This window comes from Osmerus mordax, chromosome 10 (genome assembly GCF_038355195.1).
Source record: "Osmerus mordax isolate fOsmMor3 chromosome 10, fOsmMor3.pri, whole genome shotgun sequence".
NCBI lineage: Eukaryota > Metazoa > Chordata > Actinopteri > Osmeriformes > Osmeridae > Osmerus > Osmerus mordax.
Window position 1 is genome coordinate 10,400,769 of NC_090059.1, and position 16,604 is coordinate 10,417,372.

The window sequence follows — 16,604 nt, forward strand, 5'->3', positions numbered from 1 at the left end:
ATGTTGGAATAACATGTTAAAACGTGGTTCTGTGCTCCACCCATGGCAAACAGATGAGGGTTTGGATGAGTGCTGGTGCACAAGAAACTAGAGAGCATCAAAAGAGTTTGGAGGCAGCGAGATAGCTGGAGGCAGTGAGGAGCGGGATAAGTGTGTTTGTGGGGGTGGGAGAGAGAATCGTGTGTGTGAAAGAGAGAGGTGGTTTATGAGAGCAGAGGTCCAGCTGACAGTGTGAGTAACTCAGAAGGCCAGGCCACACCGAGATCTCCTTCTGACGTGGATTAATCCGCCTCCTGGGAAGCAGGCGGAGCGGCAGCGTGACCCCCACCTCGCTGCTCCCCTCCTGGGCTTCCTCGGCAGGAGGATGGGGGCGGGCCTGGAGGACACTGCCTCAAGGTGATAAAAGCAAGGTGGGAAATCTGTGAGTGTACAGCACGGGCTGAAATGGTTTTCAGTCACTTGGTCTGAGTCACAAGAAATATCTTTTAAAAAAAGAGCATTTTAATAAAACAAAATGCATATTTACATGGCAGAATAACAATCCTTTAGTTGGTATAAAGCTGTACCTTTACAAAAGAGGGGGGAGACGGCATACAAAACCTGGCTTGAGGCAGGCCAGCTTCACCAGGAACACTAGTAACAGAGGCAGGCAGCCTCACTGTCTCTGCTGCAACACTGCAGCAGTCGTGCTGAGTACAGGATGGAATACTGGACTGTATAGAGCACAGTACAGTAGAGTACTGTACAGGATGGAATACTGGACTGTATAGAGCACAGTACAGTAGAGTACTGTACAGGATGGAATACTGGACTGTATAGAGCACAGTACAGTAGAGAACAGTACAGGATGGAATACTGGACTGTATAGAGCACAGTACAGTATAGAGTACTGTACAGTAGAGACAGGACAGTACAGGTATACCCTTACACCGACTCCTCTGGCCCCTTGAACTAACTCAAGTTAAAATGTATTTTAAAGTAGCTAATAAACAGGTCATACTACAGCTAGTGGAAACCAAACAATACAGCTTTATCAGTTATTCACAGGAGGACATTATTCTTCAATATTCAGGGATATGTAAAAAAGGGATCTAAGCATTAGTTCAATGGTTTTGTTTTAAATAATGATGCAAAGGATATTTCTAATCAACGAATAAACAGGATCTTCAGTAGAAGTGGACACAAAATCGGTTTTCCATTTTAACAACCTCAACTGTTCCTTCCGCAGTAAAGAGTGTTCCTGCGTGTCCATCCAGACTGCTATGCCCACCAAAACAGCTGACAGCACAGTCTCCACATGGTTGACATGACAACAACAAGACAGGAAGTATCATCCCTTTCCCAGGATTCTTCCGTACTGTTGGCCTGAAGTCCTCTCCTATAGCCAGGGGTGCCAAGCCGGGTCCATGCGACAGAGGTTGTCCAGACTGTTGGCTGCAGCCACCAGCGTGTTCACCTTACTCTCCCCGCCCTCGAACTGGGCAAGGTTGTGGAGGCGGGTCATGATGGCGGTGACAGCCTTCTGGACCAATGAGACAAGCTGCTGGGAGTCCATGTTCTCTGGTTGGCCAGCGGGGGACAGGGGCATGGACGTGTCTTCCTGGGTCTTCTTATGCCAGGCAATGATCTCATCTCGAAGGACTGCCTTCAGGATGCCGTCGACCTATCGGAGGAGAGGGGGAGAACGGTCAGGGGGACAGGAAGGTTCTAAATGGGACGCAAAGGTCAAAGGTTGTGAAATAGCCTAGGCGTCCAGGAGGTAGGATGTAGAGAGAGGCTGGGGTGAGTCTGACCTCTTACTAGCCATCTGGCTCGGACACAAACGAAACATCTGATTTCAAAGTTCAATTTGTAGATATCCGTCTCTCACCCATGGGAACATCCAGAACTACTTCAAACCAGAACTGGGATGAAGGGAGACGTATTTTTACATCAGCGTGAGAAAATCAAATGAGAACCTCGTTTCATCCCACTTGTCCCTGTCAGGATGGGGATGAGTTGCACCGCCATCACTTCTGAAGAGGCCTCAACTCTCACACTCATTACCCCAGCCAGCTCCTGTTATCCTCTCACCTGTTCCACGCTGCGTGTGATCAAGCGTCTCCCCCCCTCACCTTGAAGTTGGGCTGCGCGAAGCAGCGCGCCACGGCGATCATGGAGGCGGTGAGCGGGCCCGACACGCCGATGGGGGTCAGGAACTCGGAGATGTTGGGCGTCAGCCGGAAGGGCACGGGCCGGTTGGCGTCCAGGTCGCCCGAGGCGTCGTTGATGTCGAAGCGGAAGTAGGAGACGTTGAGCTTCCCCGTGTCCTGGAGGGAGAGGAGACGGCCCAGGGGATCAGGAGACGGCCCGGGGGATCAGGACACTCATCTGAATAGATCGATAGGGACGCCAGCTCCAGATAGGAGGAGCTGGGGTGTGTGTGTGTGTGTGTGTGTGTGTGTGTGTGTGCGCGCGCGCGCGTTTGTGTGTCATTTCAGGCACAACAGAGTTTGATCTTCCAACATACGAGCCATCTATAAAGGCTGTCTTTCTGAGGCTTCCTCCAGTCCCTACAGCCCTCTATGACCTATAAATAGCTGCTGTCCAGAGAGAGATAAATAGATAGAGACAGCACGAGAGAGGGGGATGGAGAGAGGGAGGGAGGGATGTAAAAGACGAAAACAAGGCTTTAACAACACATTGGTTGTTTTTATTGATCTGGGACACCAGACGCTGTAAAAAGCCAAACTATCACCAGGAGCACATCTATAATGTTGCAGCCATCCCCCACTGCTCTCTCTCTATACTCCCCCCTTTCTCTGTCTCTCTCTCCATTCACCTGTCTCTTTCTGCTCCCCCCCCCCCCCCTACACACACACACACTCCCTGGTAAGTGAAGTGTTCCTGCCCGGGCCCCTGTGTATGTAGAGAGCAGAGAGGAGACCAGCTGCTTCGTATGAGAAGGTGAGTGGCTCTGACAGCTTTATCAACACGCATTCATTCATTTCATTTCCCTTAAAGCCCCCCCCCCTCCCCCCTCATCCTCACCACATCCATCTTCTCGCCCCCCCTCCTCCTCCATCTATCCTCCTTTTTGTAAGGACCTGGAGATGAGAGGAGGAGGAGGGGGGCTTAGCTGCCCCGGGGGACTCTGATAAGCTTACAGACGGTGGACTGAGGGTGTGACTGGAATGCTAATGCTAGCTCCAGTAAAAGCTAAGAAGACATTTGAGGGGGGGGTAGAGGAGAAGATTCACGTCAGACGGATTTAGAAAAGCCAAGTCCATCTTCACCCTGGTCAGCAGCATTACAGCAGAGATTTCAATCTTTAGAGTCAATGTCTCTGTGTGTGTGTGTGTGCGCTCTCTGTAAAAGGGTCCATTTGACACAGTGAAGTCAAAGTAAGGTAAACAGATGCCATGTCTTAAATGAGAGTTGTGGTTGACAGTTATAACAACACAAGACTCCCTTCACAAGCACGGCAGAGTTCACACTTGGGTCTGTCTGGGGGTATATTTAGCTTGCGCTGCCCGGCACTTGCTCTCACTGTGTGTGTGTGTGTGTGTGTGTGTGCGCGTAGTCGTGCTGTGTCTAATTGGATCTGTGGAGTGGAACAGGAAGAGAGTGGTCCTAATGTGAGAGCTGAGCTGGCCAGCAGAACGCCTGTCAGCAAAGCCACATGAGGATCAGAGAGGTCAGACATCACTAGCTCTGATGACAACACTGCCAGCCAGCCAGCCAGCCAGGCAGGCAGGCAGCCAGCGACAACAGGCTGTGAAGTCCACAGTCCAACACAATGAGTCCCATCCATCTGGCTCTGGCGAGAACATATCTCCTTCAAGGGAGCTGCATGCAGCATGTGCTTACTCTAATCACCAGCCTCATCATACTGCCTCATTGAGGTTTGCCCCTAGTCCCCAAAAACAATAACAAAACAACTACTGATAATTATGACAAAATAGACACGTCGTTACAACACAGCCAGGTAAAACAACCGAGAAAGGCTCACAAACCGCCAGACACAGACAAGCTATGCATCCCTTTCCTGTTTCTCCATCCATGCATCCTTCCACCAAAGCATCACTGGAGTCACCTTCCACCCACCTCCATCCTGGTAACAAACCCTCTATCTGTATGTCTTTCTGTGTGTGTGGTAGGACTGGCAATTCTAATCCGCTCTTCGAGGTGGCAGCAGTAGGAGTAAGAGATACAGAGAAGACTACAGGTCCACTAGGTTCACACACACACACACACACACAGATCGATGTGTAGGGACGGTGAAGCTACTAATGCATTTCCCACAGTGATAAAGGATTAATGAGTGTTTGTCACACAGATGTCCTTGACTGGTGGTCATGCAACACGGGAGACGTGTTTATCAAGCTGCATGTCTGTATTTCCTCTTCTGCAGTGGACTAAAGCAGTGTGTGTGTGTGTGTGTCTACCTGAGCGATCTGCAGCATCTCTGGGTTGAGGCGGTTGAGGTGCAGCATGAACTCCGCCAGGCCGATGAGGGCCAGCTGGATGGTCAGCATCTTCCGGAAGGTCCAGTAGTCGGTGGCGTTGGGGAAGGTGTGCAGCGCCCACTCCCTCAGCATGCTGCGAGGGACCATGTTCCCCTGCACCTCCTTCAGGATGTCACGCAGAACCTGGGGGGGGGGGGTGGGAGTGTGAGCGTGGTGACTGAACTGTGTGCTAGTCTGTTGTAACATCTGCAGATAGAGTTGTGGATTACCTGCCTGTGTTTGTGTGTATGACAGTGTGTGTGATGTCTACATGTATGGGTGTGTGTGCGTGTGTGATGATATGTCTGTGTGTACTGAAGTGTTTATGTGTAAGGGCCATGTGTAAGGGTGTGTGTGTGATGTGTGTGTGTGTGCAGGGGCTGTAGAGGTGTGTGTACCTGGTGGCTGGCCTGCGTCCCCCTGGCCTGCACGGTGGCCAGGCGGTCGTAGTAGCGGGAGATGGGGTTGTCGTGCTCGATGCCCTTCTTGGTGCAGCGCTGCTTGTAGATCTCCACCAGCGAGAGGGAGGAGGGGTTGTCCTCCACCAGACGCATCTGGGGGGACACAGCCACCACCCTGGGGACTGGGGAGAGGGGGGGGGGGGGGGGGGGGGAGAGGAGGGTCAGACACTTCACAACTGAACTCAATTTATACTGGTTTTAGACAGACAGAGAGAGAGACAGAGAGTGAGATGGAGAGCGAGAGGAGATAAGGGAAGCAGAGAAAGGCAGAGAAAGTAGAAAAAGGAGAGTGATGGGGGGGGGGGGGGGGGAAGATAAATGTAGAACAGCCGTTCTAGAGCTTCCCTGGGAGAAGGGATCAGACGATATCGGCATATGCAAAGACATACAGACAGTGCGCGTGCGGGCTAGGCCGGCCGGCGTGTCCACGTACCGGTGAAGAACAGGTGCCTCTTGGTGGTCTCTTTCCTCTTCTCCAGACAGGGGTTGAGCAGGCGCAGCAGCTGCAGGACGCGCTCCTCCCTGCGGGACTCGGTCAGGCAGGCGTCGTTCATCACCAGGTAGGGGTAGATCTTGCCGTTGTGGCCCCGGATGTACAGGCGGCGGGCCGCAGTGTTGTGCTTCTGGACGATCTCCACCCGGGGCATGAACCTGGTGGACACGTACACATACACGCAAGAAAAGACGAGAAAACATGGACACACACACGCGCGAGGGAGAAAAGTGAGGAGGAGGAATGTTTCGTATTGATCTTGATTGGCTGGGCTTGCGTGGCCTTGTTTTACAATCCTTGTGGGAAGTGTCTTGGTCGCCACAACTTCCACTGCTATTTCGAGGGGGTTTTAAGGGTTTAGGGATTGGGTTTGATTTAGTGTTGGGGTTAGGTTTTTGAGTCAACTTGAAGGATGTGTGTGTAGGTGTGTGTGTGTGCGTGTGTCCTCACCTGGCGATCTTGATGTAGTAGTGCGTGGGTTTGGGCATGAGGAACTCTCCTGGGATCTCCACCTCGGCGGTCTGCGCTGAGAAGTTGCTGAGGAAGCGACACTTCTCCTCGATCAGGAAGAACTTGGGCAGCTGCTTGGTCTTGGCCTCAAGGATCTTGATCCACTTCTTCAGCTTGGAGATGAGGTTGTGGAGCTTCATGGAGCCTGGGACACTGAAGTCAAAGTCTGGAGGGAGGAGGGAGAGAGAGGGGACAAAGAAACAAGATTGGTTGGAGGGGGGGACTCGTGTATCAAATGTACAGCGTACTTGGTAACAATTAACTGAATGATTCTCGTTAGTCTAGAGTACAGTCATCAACTTTCATGACCCCCCACTTCCTTTATTGATGGTTTACCAAGGATTCACGAACACACACACACGGTCCTACACAGTCCAGTCCCAGCTAACAAACAGCATTGAAGTGGGAGTGTTGGGGTGTGTGTGTGTGTGTGTGTGTGGGGGGGGGGGGGGGAGTACCAAGGGAGAGAACCCTCCCAGGGTATTAACAGACATCTCTCTCTCCCTGTGTTATAGAGTAATGAGCTCAGTCAGAACTATAACTCATGCAGATAGCCTGCACTGTAATTGGATTTGAGAACTTTCTCTTCTGCCAAATGTGTGTGCTCACAAACCCATATGTTCCAGCACACAAACCATCTAACAGTGAGGGGGGAGACGGGAGGAGAACAGAGAGGGAGAAAGGAGGGTGAGAGAGAAAGGCAAAGTATAGGGTGAGGGAGAAGGAGAGCTTGATGAAGAAAAAGGGTGAAAGAGAAGGGAACAGGAGGAGAGGAGGAGTGACAAGGAGAGGGGGAGATGGAGGGGGGAGAGGAAGTGGGAGGGAGAGAGCGAGAGATGGATGGCTGGCTGTAAACCCTGTTTGTTCCGCTCTACAGATCGGCCTGGTTTGTCTCCAGCGTCCCGTTGCCGTGGGCACAGCTGGGGAGAGCCGGTCGCCAGGCACCCTGTGAGTGGGACGTGCCAACGCAGCTGGCACTGCAACATCTGGAGCGCAGGAATGCCACCCGCTCTGCCACACACACACACTTTCTCCTCTCCCCACACTCCCTTTTCTTCCGTTCCATTCATTCTCTCTCTCTCCAGCTCTGCCCTCCATCCCAGAGCCAAGCACCATTAGCTCTGCTGGCCCCTCACTAAACCGGTGGCAGGACATACCAAGGAGAGACGGATGAGGGGGTGGGGAGAGAGAGGGATGAGGGATATAAGGAGGAAAGCGTGGGAGAGAGGAGGTGGAGGAAGGAGAACTGAGAGGAGGAAGAGACTGACAGGCTGCGTGGGTGGATGGAGATGGAGAGATGGAGAGGCAGAGAGAGAGAGAGAGAGAGGGATAGAGAGAGAGAGGGAGAGAGGGAGAGAGAGAGAGAGCAGGCAGTCATGAGAGAACTCGTGGCTGGGGGCCAGGCACAGGGTTTATTTGGGCTGTGTGGGCTGGAGCTGGAGCAGACAGGGCCTGTTTTTGACCACGGAGGCCAGCGAACTGTGGTTCAACGGGAGTGGGAGGAACACACGCGCACACACACACACACACACACGCTTCCAGGCAGACAAACTGTCAGTCATTCTGTCTCTGGGGCCGGTTTTATACTGGATGGGCACCTGTCTAATAAGTATATGTGGGAAATGCATGGAGGGCTGCAGTGGTGGAGGATTACTAGCAGAGCTGTGTCAATCCTGAAATCAACACTGGCTCAGAGCACAAACACGCTTTCACACACACATTTTAAATCAAATCATCTGGTTCAGAACCCCAATTATGTTCCGGAACACCACTGTTCTGCCTGCTGCTACACATTCACACACACAGATAAAACTCTCCCCACAACAAACACCCATACCTCAACCTTAAAGTAGGACAATACATCCGTCAGGCCCTTAAAGCTCATACCTGTTGATATACTAGGCATATCCTAGTGCCACACACACACACACACACACACACACACTGACCTGTGGTGAACTGGCCCTTCATCTTCTGGAAGACGGGGTCCTGCGCGGTGGCCTGGGCGCGGCGGGCCAGCGACTCGGAGGCGGCGCTGGAGAACATGGTGGACACGTTGGACACGTTCTCCAGGCCCACGCCGAACGTGCTCACCAGCTTCTTCACAAAGTTCAGCGTGTGCGGCGTGATCTTGGCGTCGGTCACCGCGCCGCTCTTCTCGAAGGCCACCGAGTAGCACTTGGCCAGGCCCTGCTGGAGCTGGCGGAGCACCTGGGGGGGGGGGGGGGCTCGTTAGGTGTGTAGGTACAGGGCACATGGGGAGATAAGAGTTCCCTGGGGGGGGGGGGGGGATCTGTAACAGTGACCACCCTGCAGGGGTGACCAGGTTGTGGGAAGCCCAAAACCACACACACACTTCCTGGCCCTGAGGCTGGACCATCTACCTCACCACCTCAACCTCAAACACACAGCAGGTGAAGCCAGATGAATCTGTTCCCATATGGGGGGAGAGGGAGAACAGAAGGGTGTGTGTGTGTGTGTGTGCGTGTGTGACACAACGTGCCTCTGTCCCTGCCTGCCCACTGGAACGGAGCGCAGAGGCTGCAGCTGCGAGCCCTCTGCTCCAAATACACACACACACACACACACCTGAACCGCTCAATTCATCCTATAAGCTCACTGCACCTATCAATCACCTGCCCCCCCCCACACACTCTGAGACAAGCCCCAGTGCACATGCGCTACCTGAATCCCAGTCCCCCTCAACCCAACACCGCCCCCATATCAGATAACATTTTTTCGTTCTTTTTTTTTTACACAACAGGGGGAAAAGGGATTCAATTCCAAATGCCCCTTCCCTAACAGACACCTCCAGACACACACTGTCCCAGTGTCTGGGCTATGGCAGGCCTGATCACGCTCTGTTTTAGGGGGGGTGGCATATGACAGACAGACTACACAGTTTTCTTGTTGTTCAGTACCAGACGTATTCTGCCACGGTGGGCGCTGAAGACGAACAGAAGGCTTCAGAAGCTTGTTGCTGTCAGCTTCCCAGAGGCTGGATGACCAGGTGGTCTGGGAGCTGGATGACCAGGTGGTCTGGGAGCTGGATGACCAGGTGGTCTGGGAGCTGGATGACCAGGTGGTCTGGGAGCTGGATGACCAGGTGGTCTGGGAGCTGGATGACCAGGTGGTCTGGGAGCTGGATGACCAGGTGGTCTGGGAGCTGGATGACCAGGTGGTCTGGGAGCTGGATGACCAGGTGGTCTGGGAGCTGGATGACCAGGTGGTCTGGGAGCTGGATGACCAGGTGGTCTGGGAGCTGGATGACCAGGTGGTCTGGGAGCTGGATGACCAGGTGGTCTGGGAGCTGGATGACCAGGTGGTCTGGGAGCTGGATGACCAGGTGGTCTGGGAGCTGGATGACCAGGTGGTCTGGGAGCTGGATGACCAGGTGGTCTGGGAGCTGGATGACCAGGTGGTCTGGGAGCTGGATGACCAGGTGGTCTGGGAGCTGGATGACCAGGTGGTCTGGGAGCTGGATGACCAGGTGGTCTGGGAGCTGGATGACCAGGTGGTCTGGGAGCTGGATGACCAGGTGGTCTGGGAGCTGGATGACCAGGTGGTCTGGGAGCTGGATGACCAGGTGGTCTGGGAGCTGGATGACCAGGTGGTCTGGGAGCTGGATGACCAGGTGGTCTGGGAGCTGGATGACCAGGTGGTCTGGGAGCTGGATGACCAGGTGGTCTGGGAGCTGGATGACCAGGTGGTCTGGGAGCTGGATGACCAGGTGGTCTGGGAGCTGGATGACCAGGTGGTCTGGGAGCTGGATGACCAGGTGGTCTGGGAGCTGGATGACCAGGTGGTCTGGGAGCTGGATGACCAGGTGGTCTGGGAGCTGGATGACCAGGTGGTCTGGGAGCTGGATGACCAGGTGGTCTGGGAGCTGGATGACCAGGTGGTCTGGGAGCTGGATGACCAGGTGGTCTGGGAGCTGGATGACCAGGTGGTCTGGGAGCTGGATGACCAGGTGGTCTGGGAGCTGGATGACCAGGTGGTCTGGGAGCTGGACACAAGTCCTTGAGCCAGTGTAGTGGAAACACTTGCAGCAATTCTCACCTGACTTTTAGTTATTTTACATTCTAAAGTAAATATACTATTAAACACTGTTGTACTGTATGCAATACTGTGATACTTGTAATGCTTTATATAGATCCTTTTGATGTTCATTTGACTGGGCCTGCTCTGGCATCTGAATTTCCCCTTCAGGGAATAAATACAGCTCTATCTAATCTAATCCAACCCACCAGGTGGCATAGGAACAGAGCCCCTCCCACTCACCTCTTCGTGCCAGTTCTCCCTGAACCAGACCATCTGGTCCACGATGCCCTCCAGGGAGGACAGCAGGGTGGGGTGCAGCTCCCGCTGCATGTGCATGATGCGGCTGCAGCGCCACATGGGCGCCGTGGCCCTGATGGGGCCCGGGTCCGACGCAGAGTGGCTCTGGGAGCCCACCGAGCTGGGCTGCTGCTGGCCCGAGTCTGGAGGGGGGGGAGGGAGTTAACCTGATGTTCGAAGCTTCGCTCTTTGGTGTCTTTCGAGGACGTTTCTCCAAACTGAGGCTCCAAACTCACCGCTCTTGTAGCGCTCCCTCTGCTCTATCTTGAGCGTGAGGTAGAGGGTCCTGATGGGGAAGTAGACAGCCTGGGGGTACACCCTGCCCACCTGGAGGAGTCAGGACACACACACACACACACACGTTACACCCCAACACCTGCCTCGGGGAGCCAGAGAGACAGAAGGGGCGGGAGAGAGACAGAGAGAACTAAAGAGAGAAGGAGAGAACGCTAATCTGCGACACCCTTGCCACCTCTGTAGCTAACCCCTCCGCTTGGGAGCTGGATCCATTAGCGAGCTTGACATGACAACCAGGTGTCATCCTCACAGCATCATACCTCATTACCCATTCTCAGGTTCTCATACTTCTGTGGTTATCACAACCCCCTCTTAAAGCCCGCCAGCTGACACTAGCACCCTTGGGCCCGGACAGGAAGTGAGGTACGAGCTTGAGACCCCCTGGTGAGAGGAGACAGGGCTCTGAAGACAGGGAGCGGAGATGTACCCTTAACCTGACACTGATGCATGGGGAGGGACCCGCGTTGATCGAGGTCCGGACCGCAAGGACCTCTCGGGGCCCCGCTGAGGAGCCACCCTGTACCCCATTAGCCTGCTACTTGATCCCCTGGTCGTGCCTGGTCGGCCTTCTGGTGGAGGGTACGACACTGCTGTCATTAGCAGTTAAGAGAAGTTAAGATGTGAAGGAAGGGGGAGACACCGAGTGGATGCATGAGAGACGGGGGGGGGGGGGGGGAGAAAGAGAGACAGACAGATAAGGGGGGAGAGAGACATACATGGGCTGTCTGAGGATAGCAAGATGAGAAGGCGGGGGAGAGAGGAGGGAAGGAGAGGACTAAGTGGCAGTTAAGCTGAGCATTAAAGATGAAAGAGGAGGATGGAGAGGAGGATGAGCGGAGGAAGAGAGAGGGAGAAGGAGAGATCACAGCGCTAATGGGGAGATGAGGGATGTCACATTTTGGCGCCGGGGTAAGGCCGGGAGCAGAGGGAGAGAGGAAAGGAGGGGGTGTGGAGAAGGAAGGGGGGGGGGGGGGGGTGAGATTCTCTGGAAGCGAGCGTGATTCATCTCTCATCTCGCCCCTGGGCGCTCCTCGCTCACCTTCATCAATATTTCACCGTCCGTTTTTAAAACATTCCGCCGCGCGGAGAAAACTCTAAATTATTCAGCGCGGGGGCTTGGAGATAAAGGCTCCCGTCCATTAGACGGCTCTCTCCTCTTCTACTATCTTTTACACGGAGGACAACCTTTCACCCTTCAATCAGCACAGGGGGACACCACGGAGCAGAGAGCTGTGTGTCCCCAAACACTGAATCAAATCCCCTTACACTTACACACACGTCTAGCCATTCGATTTCCAGCCAGTAGCACGGCTAGCCAGTTTGGTCCCGTCAGGCTGTTGTGACGTGCGGTGGATCAAGTCACGTTCTGGCCAGCTGTCTATTTGATGTCAGTCCGTCCATCTCGCCCTGTTTGCATGTCTGTCTCTTTCTGTCCTCCAGTCTCCCCCCTCCGTCTCTCTGTCGACTTCCCAGCTGGAAGGAGGAGCCGTTTGCGGTATCTGACTACTCTTTGAAGATCACGCTCGTCAAATTGCTCGGAAATAATACTCCATTAAGGGAAGCAAATTAGTCCTCCATTTAATTATGCCCTCTCCTCCCTCGCTGTGACTATGCCTGATATTAACTTCTTAATCGTCCCTTCGGTAAATAATGTACAGAAGATGGGAGGGGAGGGGGGGGGGTCTCGTTGATGGGAGTTGGAAGCCAATAAATTGCGTTCCGAGCGACAGGGGAGAATTCAGGATGCTTCATTTGGTAAATGGGGGTTTCTGGAGAGTGGCCACTTTGGCCTTGAGTGCTGTTAATCTATCTTGATTAGGCTGACGGGAGCGCACACCGATGCCCACACAGACAGACACACCGGCAAAACACGTACACACACACACACACACACACACACACACACACACACCTGGCTGATGAGGTTGAGCAGGGGCTTGCCCTCCGACCCCACCAGGCAGGTCAGCAGCTGTGGTATCCATGCCAACCACTGGATGGGCGGCACCCCGATGCAGTACTTGTCCACGGCGTCGGCCAGCGTGTTCTTGTCGTCGAAGCTCAGGAGCCACAGGACCTGGGGGGGGAGGGGGGGGGGGGGGGGGGGGGCAGAAGTTAAGGAGCGTGTGCTTTTAGCAGGCTATAGCAGCGTCATAGAGGCTACACTCACACACACACACTCGCCCCCACGTGGGAGGTTTTAGAGGGGCCTCTGAAGGAGACATTAACCCCCCCTGAGTGAGACGGCCAGGCCACACAGATTGTGTATAATTACAGATAATCACCCTCCATCTCCTCTCATCTATCAGACTAAACACAGTCAGCTAGACCTGCCAGCCCCAGCCCCACACTATATAATTCCACAAAATGCTACACTCTGTTTCTCTCTCATAATGGAATTCATTAGGAGAGGGTGACATAGCCAATGGGAAGAGTTGGTGTTGTAGCAGTCTACAGTGTGAGCTCTGGAGATAGCCATGGTAACCCAGATAGTACCCCATGTTTAGCACAAAACGGACGCATAGGTAGAATAATGACTGAGATCAGTTATGTCATGTTCTTTCATTCTCTAAATGTCTGTTGTCCATCCCCTTCATCTCCCTCTCTCTAGTCCTATCTAGTTCTCCTTTGTTTTACCCATCTCCCTCCCTCCCTCTCTTCCTCTCAGGAGTCCAGGTGTCTCCAGGGTTTAGAATCCCAGCGGCGCTTGTTCAAAGGTCAGACTTATAACTACCCAATGAGGACCTCATTCCACAAATGTCAAGTTGAAATATCTCGGTGCCGACATGATCTCACACTCCAGGTTTGTCCGAGTGCTGAAGCTGGATGGGAACCCTTGCCCAGGTTCATAATAACAAGGTCGACATGACCTTCAAATGCCTTGATAGCTGGGCTGTGGTCAGGATCTGTGGTGAGTCTTAATTCTAAGGCATTATAACGGAGGCAGCTGAATACTGGGTTGTCAGGAGGGCTGGTGATGAGGACTTCAGAGTGATCCCACTCCCTTTACTCTGAGTGAATTAGCCCCGGATCAGGGATGGGGCTGGTCAGTGTGTGTGTGTGTGTTGTGGGGTAGGTGAGTGGTGATGATTGTCAGCTATGGGCCTCACCTTGGCCAGGTACTTGCGTGACTTGCTCTCGTTCTGGTGCCGGCAGGCGTGCAGGTAGCAGGTGATGGCCGACACGCCCAGGTGCAGCTGGCGGTCCTTGACAAAGATGTTCTCCAGGTAGTCCCCCCACATGGCCCAGGCCTGGCAGCAGAACCACACACACACACACACACACACACAGGTCAGGCTTTCAGCACACACTAGAACTACCCATACAAAACAACCTATCTATTAAGTCCGGACACACACACACACACAAACACAAACCTCACCTTAACAAGCACGTCGTGCATTTGCACTGCTGCCGAGAAAGCCTTGTTGGCCTCCTCAGACCTGAAGAGGAGAGGAAGGAGGGAAACAGGAGGGGGGGGGGGGCATTTGGAACAGGGGAGGATAAGGGAAAGGGGATGTGTTGAGGAGAAGGTGGGAGTGAAGAGGTATGAGAGGGTCGTAGGCGATGAGGAGGGAAGAGGGGAGAGAGAGGGTGAGAAGAAGCAGGGAAGGATAAACGGGTGGGTGTGTGACAGGAGAGAGAGAGGGAAGAGAGAGAGAGATGGGAGAGAGAGAACGAGTCAGAGAGAGGAATGAAAGAGGGGGAGGGGGAAAAGAAGTGCGAGATAGATTAGGACGATGATCGCCATCTGAATATGCGTTCCACGTGAATAGCCATCATATTTCACCCCCCTCCCCGCCCCCTCTCCCTGGACTCGACCCAGTATTACAGCGTAAGCATTTAAGATGGCGGGACTTATCAGTCACGGGGACTTTGTGGCGTTTACGAGGCGCTAAGCCGGCGGGTGTGATATCAATGTGGGCTGATCGCTGTTTAATACAGGGTGACACTCGGGCTTAGATGTAGCGTCTCAAGCCTTCCATCAGGGCTGTCGCAGGGCCGGGTAATGGCTCTATGGATCTGTAAACACCTCCACTCCGAAGAGCCCGGGGCTTAAACACAACACTGCAACGATAAACTTGAGGCTCCTTCAGGGGTTCTTTATCCAGGTTCCAAAATCTGGAACTTGGAATCATTTAAATAGCGGGGAACGCGAGGCAGATGGAGGAGGGGAGGGGGGCCTCCGTTTGACTGGAACGTTATCCTTCTTTTTTTTTTTTGCTGACATTGAGATGCATTCTGAATCATCAGCTGTTTCAATGCTCTCAATCGGCTTTGGTTCCCTCCGGGCACATGGTGTGAACAGACCCCTTCCCCCTCCGTTTAGGCAATGATTAATAAATTAAGGTTAGGCTGCGCCACAGGACGGACCCCCCCCCTCCCCTGCCTCCTGTTAGAAATGTCAACAGGGCTCAGGGTAATGGCTTCCATTTTGGGAACGGTTCCAAAACAAGGGTGAATGTATTTTTAAAATGGCTCCCAATTATAAGGCCTTATCGAAGAAAAAAAGAAAAGAAAGACGGGCGAGTGATGGAGAAACAGGGTCTTGATTGCTTGGGGGAGCCGGTGGCAGGGGTCCTACAGTAATTGGTTACGGGCTCCTAGTCGTCTTCACGTTGCCTGTGTCGGAGTCGCTTAACGGGCCCCGTTTGGGACTCGGCGGGAAGCAAGACAACCGACGAGGGGCGTCAGGTTTCTCGCTCGCTTAACTGTTCCAACACCCCTCCCTCCTCCCGCTGCCAAGCCCCACACTTACCCTCACAAACACACACACACACACACACTTTCAATCACAACCCCCCCATGGCATGCTCCCCCCAGACCCCCCCTTCCCCGTCGAAGGAGGAACTTAATGATTCCATTAGACCCTGCTGAGGAGCAGACACGGTTCTGCTGATCCCAGAGATTCCTGCAAATTGCCAGTGAGTTAATTATTCGGTTGCGTATATATTTAATAAGATGCCCCTAATTTGTCTTTCACCTCTGCGGGGGCAGGCTTGTGTCAAAGATGATGAGGAGAGGGGGGTGCTGGGAGGTGTGTGTGTGTAGAGGGGGATCATGCTTCACAGGAACACCCTGCAGTGTGAACCTGTCATGGGCGCGTTTTGATGACACAATGATTGATGATGTCATCGTGTACCAAAAAGTCCCACCACAGGTGTTGGGCTCCAAGTCCAGAGAGAGGAAGAGGGGACATACTTGTTGATCTGGGCCAGGAACATGCCCTTCAGGGCGTAGAACTCTGCAGTCATCTCCTTGGTGAAGTACTTAAGGTTGGTGGACTCGATCACCTCCAGACCCTGGTCCCGGCACGGAACACAAGAAGAAACCAAAAAACATCTGGAATAAGCGCTTGTTCAAGTGAACTTCTAGCATATCGTACACACACACACACACATCTCCCTCCTACCTGCATGCACTCGTTCTTGCCCATGACTCCGGCCAGCTGCAGGTAACACTTGACCTGCTGCCGGATCTTCTGGAAGCAGTCGACGATGGGCACGGTGGGGATGGTGTGGATGCGACTCAGGATGTCCAGGGCTACGTTCACCAGGCCCTGACACACACACACACACACACAGTTTAAACACCTTACAGACATTTCATCTGACTAAAAGTTTTTTTATTCATGCAATCGGTGCGAAATCTGTTCCAAATACAGAACCGGTCTTTGGGCCAAAGGTTATAGATTGTTATATCCGCATCATCAATCCAAGGGGCACATCATGAGAATTTCACCCCAACAGTGGAACCCAAACCACCACAGACAGAACACGGCCTTGTTACCTGCTTGCGGCCGATCTTGCCGTACTGGATGATGGCAGAGGCGGAGGCGTGGACGCCCAGCATGGCGTTGTTGGTGTTGGGGTCGTGCTGCGTGTTGTTCTCATACGCCGTCACGATGGCTGGGGGGGGAGGAGGAGTAGGAGAACAAAGAGAGAGAGACAGAGAGAGAGGGAGGGGAGGACATCCAGACATGAGTGGACAGCGCGTCCAGAGAGTGTGGTGTGGTGTTAA

The 16,604-nt window shown here is 53.5% G+C and overlaps 1 protein-coding gene across 3 annotated transcripts in view; it reads right to left on the bottom strand.

Moving 5' to 3' along the window:
• Positions 1–479: 479 nt before the first annotated feature.
• Positions 480–16,604, bottom strand: part of trrap (transformation/transcription domain-associated protein) — a 53,750-nt gene continuing 37,625 nt past the window's right edge. For all 3 annotated transcript variants that reach the window (XM_067244291.1, XM_067244292.1, XM_067244290.1), the window contains 15 exons: positions 16,374–16,492; positions 15,997–16,143; positions 15,786–15,886; positions 13,966–14,026; positions 13,694–13,834; positions 12,499–12,660; positions 10,526–10,616; positions 10,233–10,432; positions 7,901–8,162; positions 5,892–6,117; positions 5,382–5,599; positions 4,886–5,070; positions 4,428–4,631; positions 2,115–2,309; positions 480–1,663 (listed from right to left, as the gene is read on the bottom strand). In XM_067244291.1, the coding sequence (XP_067100392.1) occupies positions 1,379–1,663; positions 2,115–2,309; positions 4,428–4,631; positions 4,886–5,070; positions 5,382–5,599; positions 5,892–6,117; positions 7,901–8,162; positions 10,233–10,432; positions 10,526–10,616; positions 12,499–12,660; positions 13,694–13,834; positions 13,966–14,026; positions 15,786–15,886; positions 15,997–16,143; positions 16,374–16,492 (2,597 nt within the window). In that variant the 3' untranslated portion in view covers positions 480–1,378. The remainder of the gene's footprint in view (positions 1,664–2,114; positions 2,310–4,427; positions 4,632–4,885; positions 5,071–5,381; positions 5,600–5,891; positions 6,118–7,900; positions 8,163–10,232; positions 10,433–10,525; positions 10,617–12,498; positions 12,661–13,693; positions 13,835–13,965; positions 14,027–15,785; positions 15,887–15,996; positions 16,144–16,373; positions 16,493–16,604) is intronic.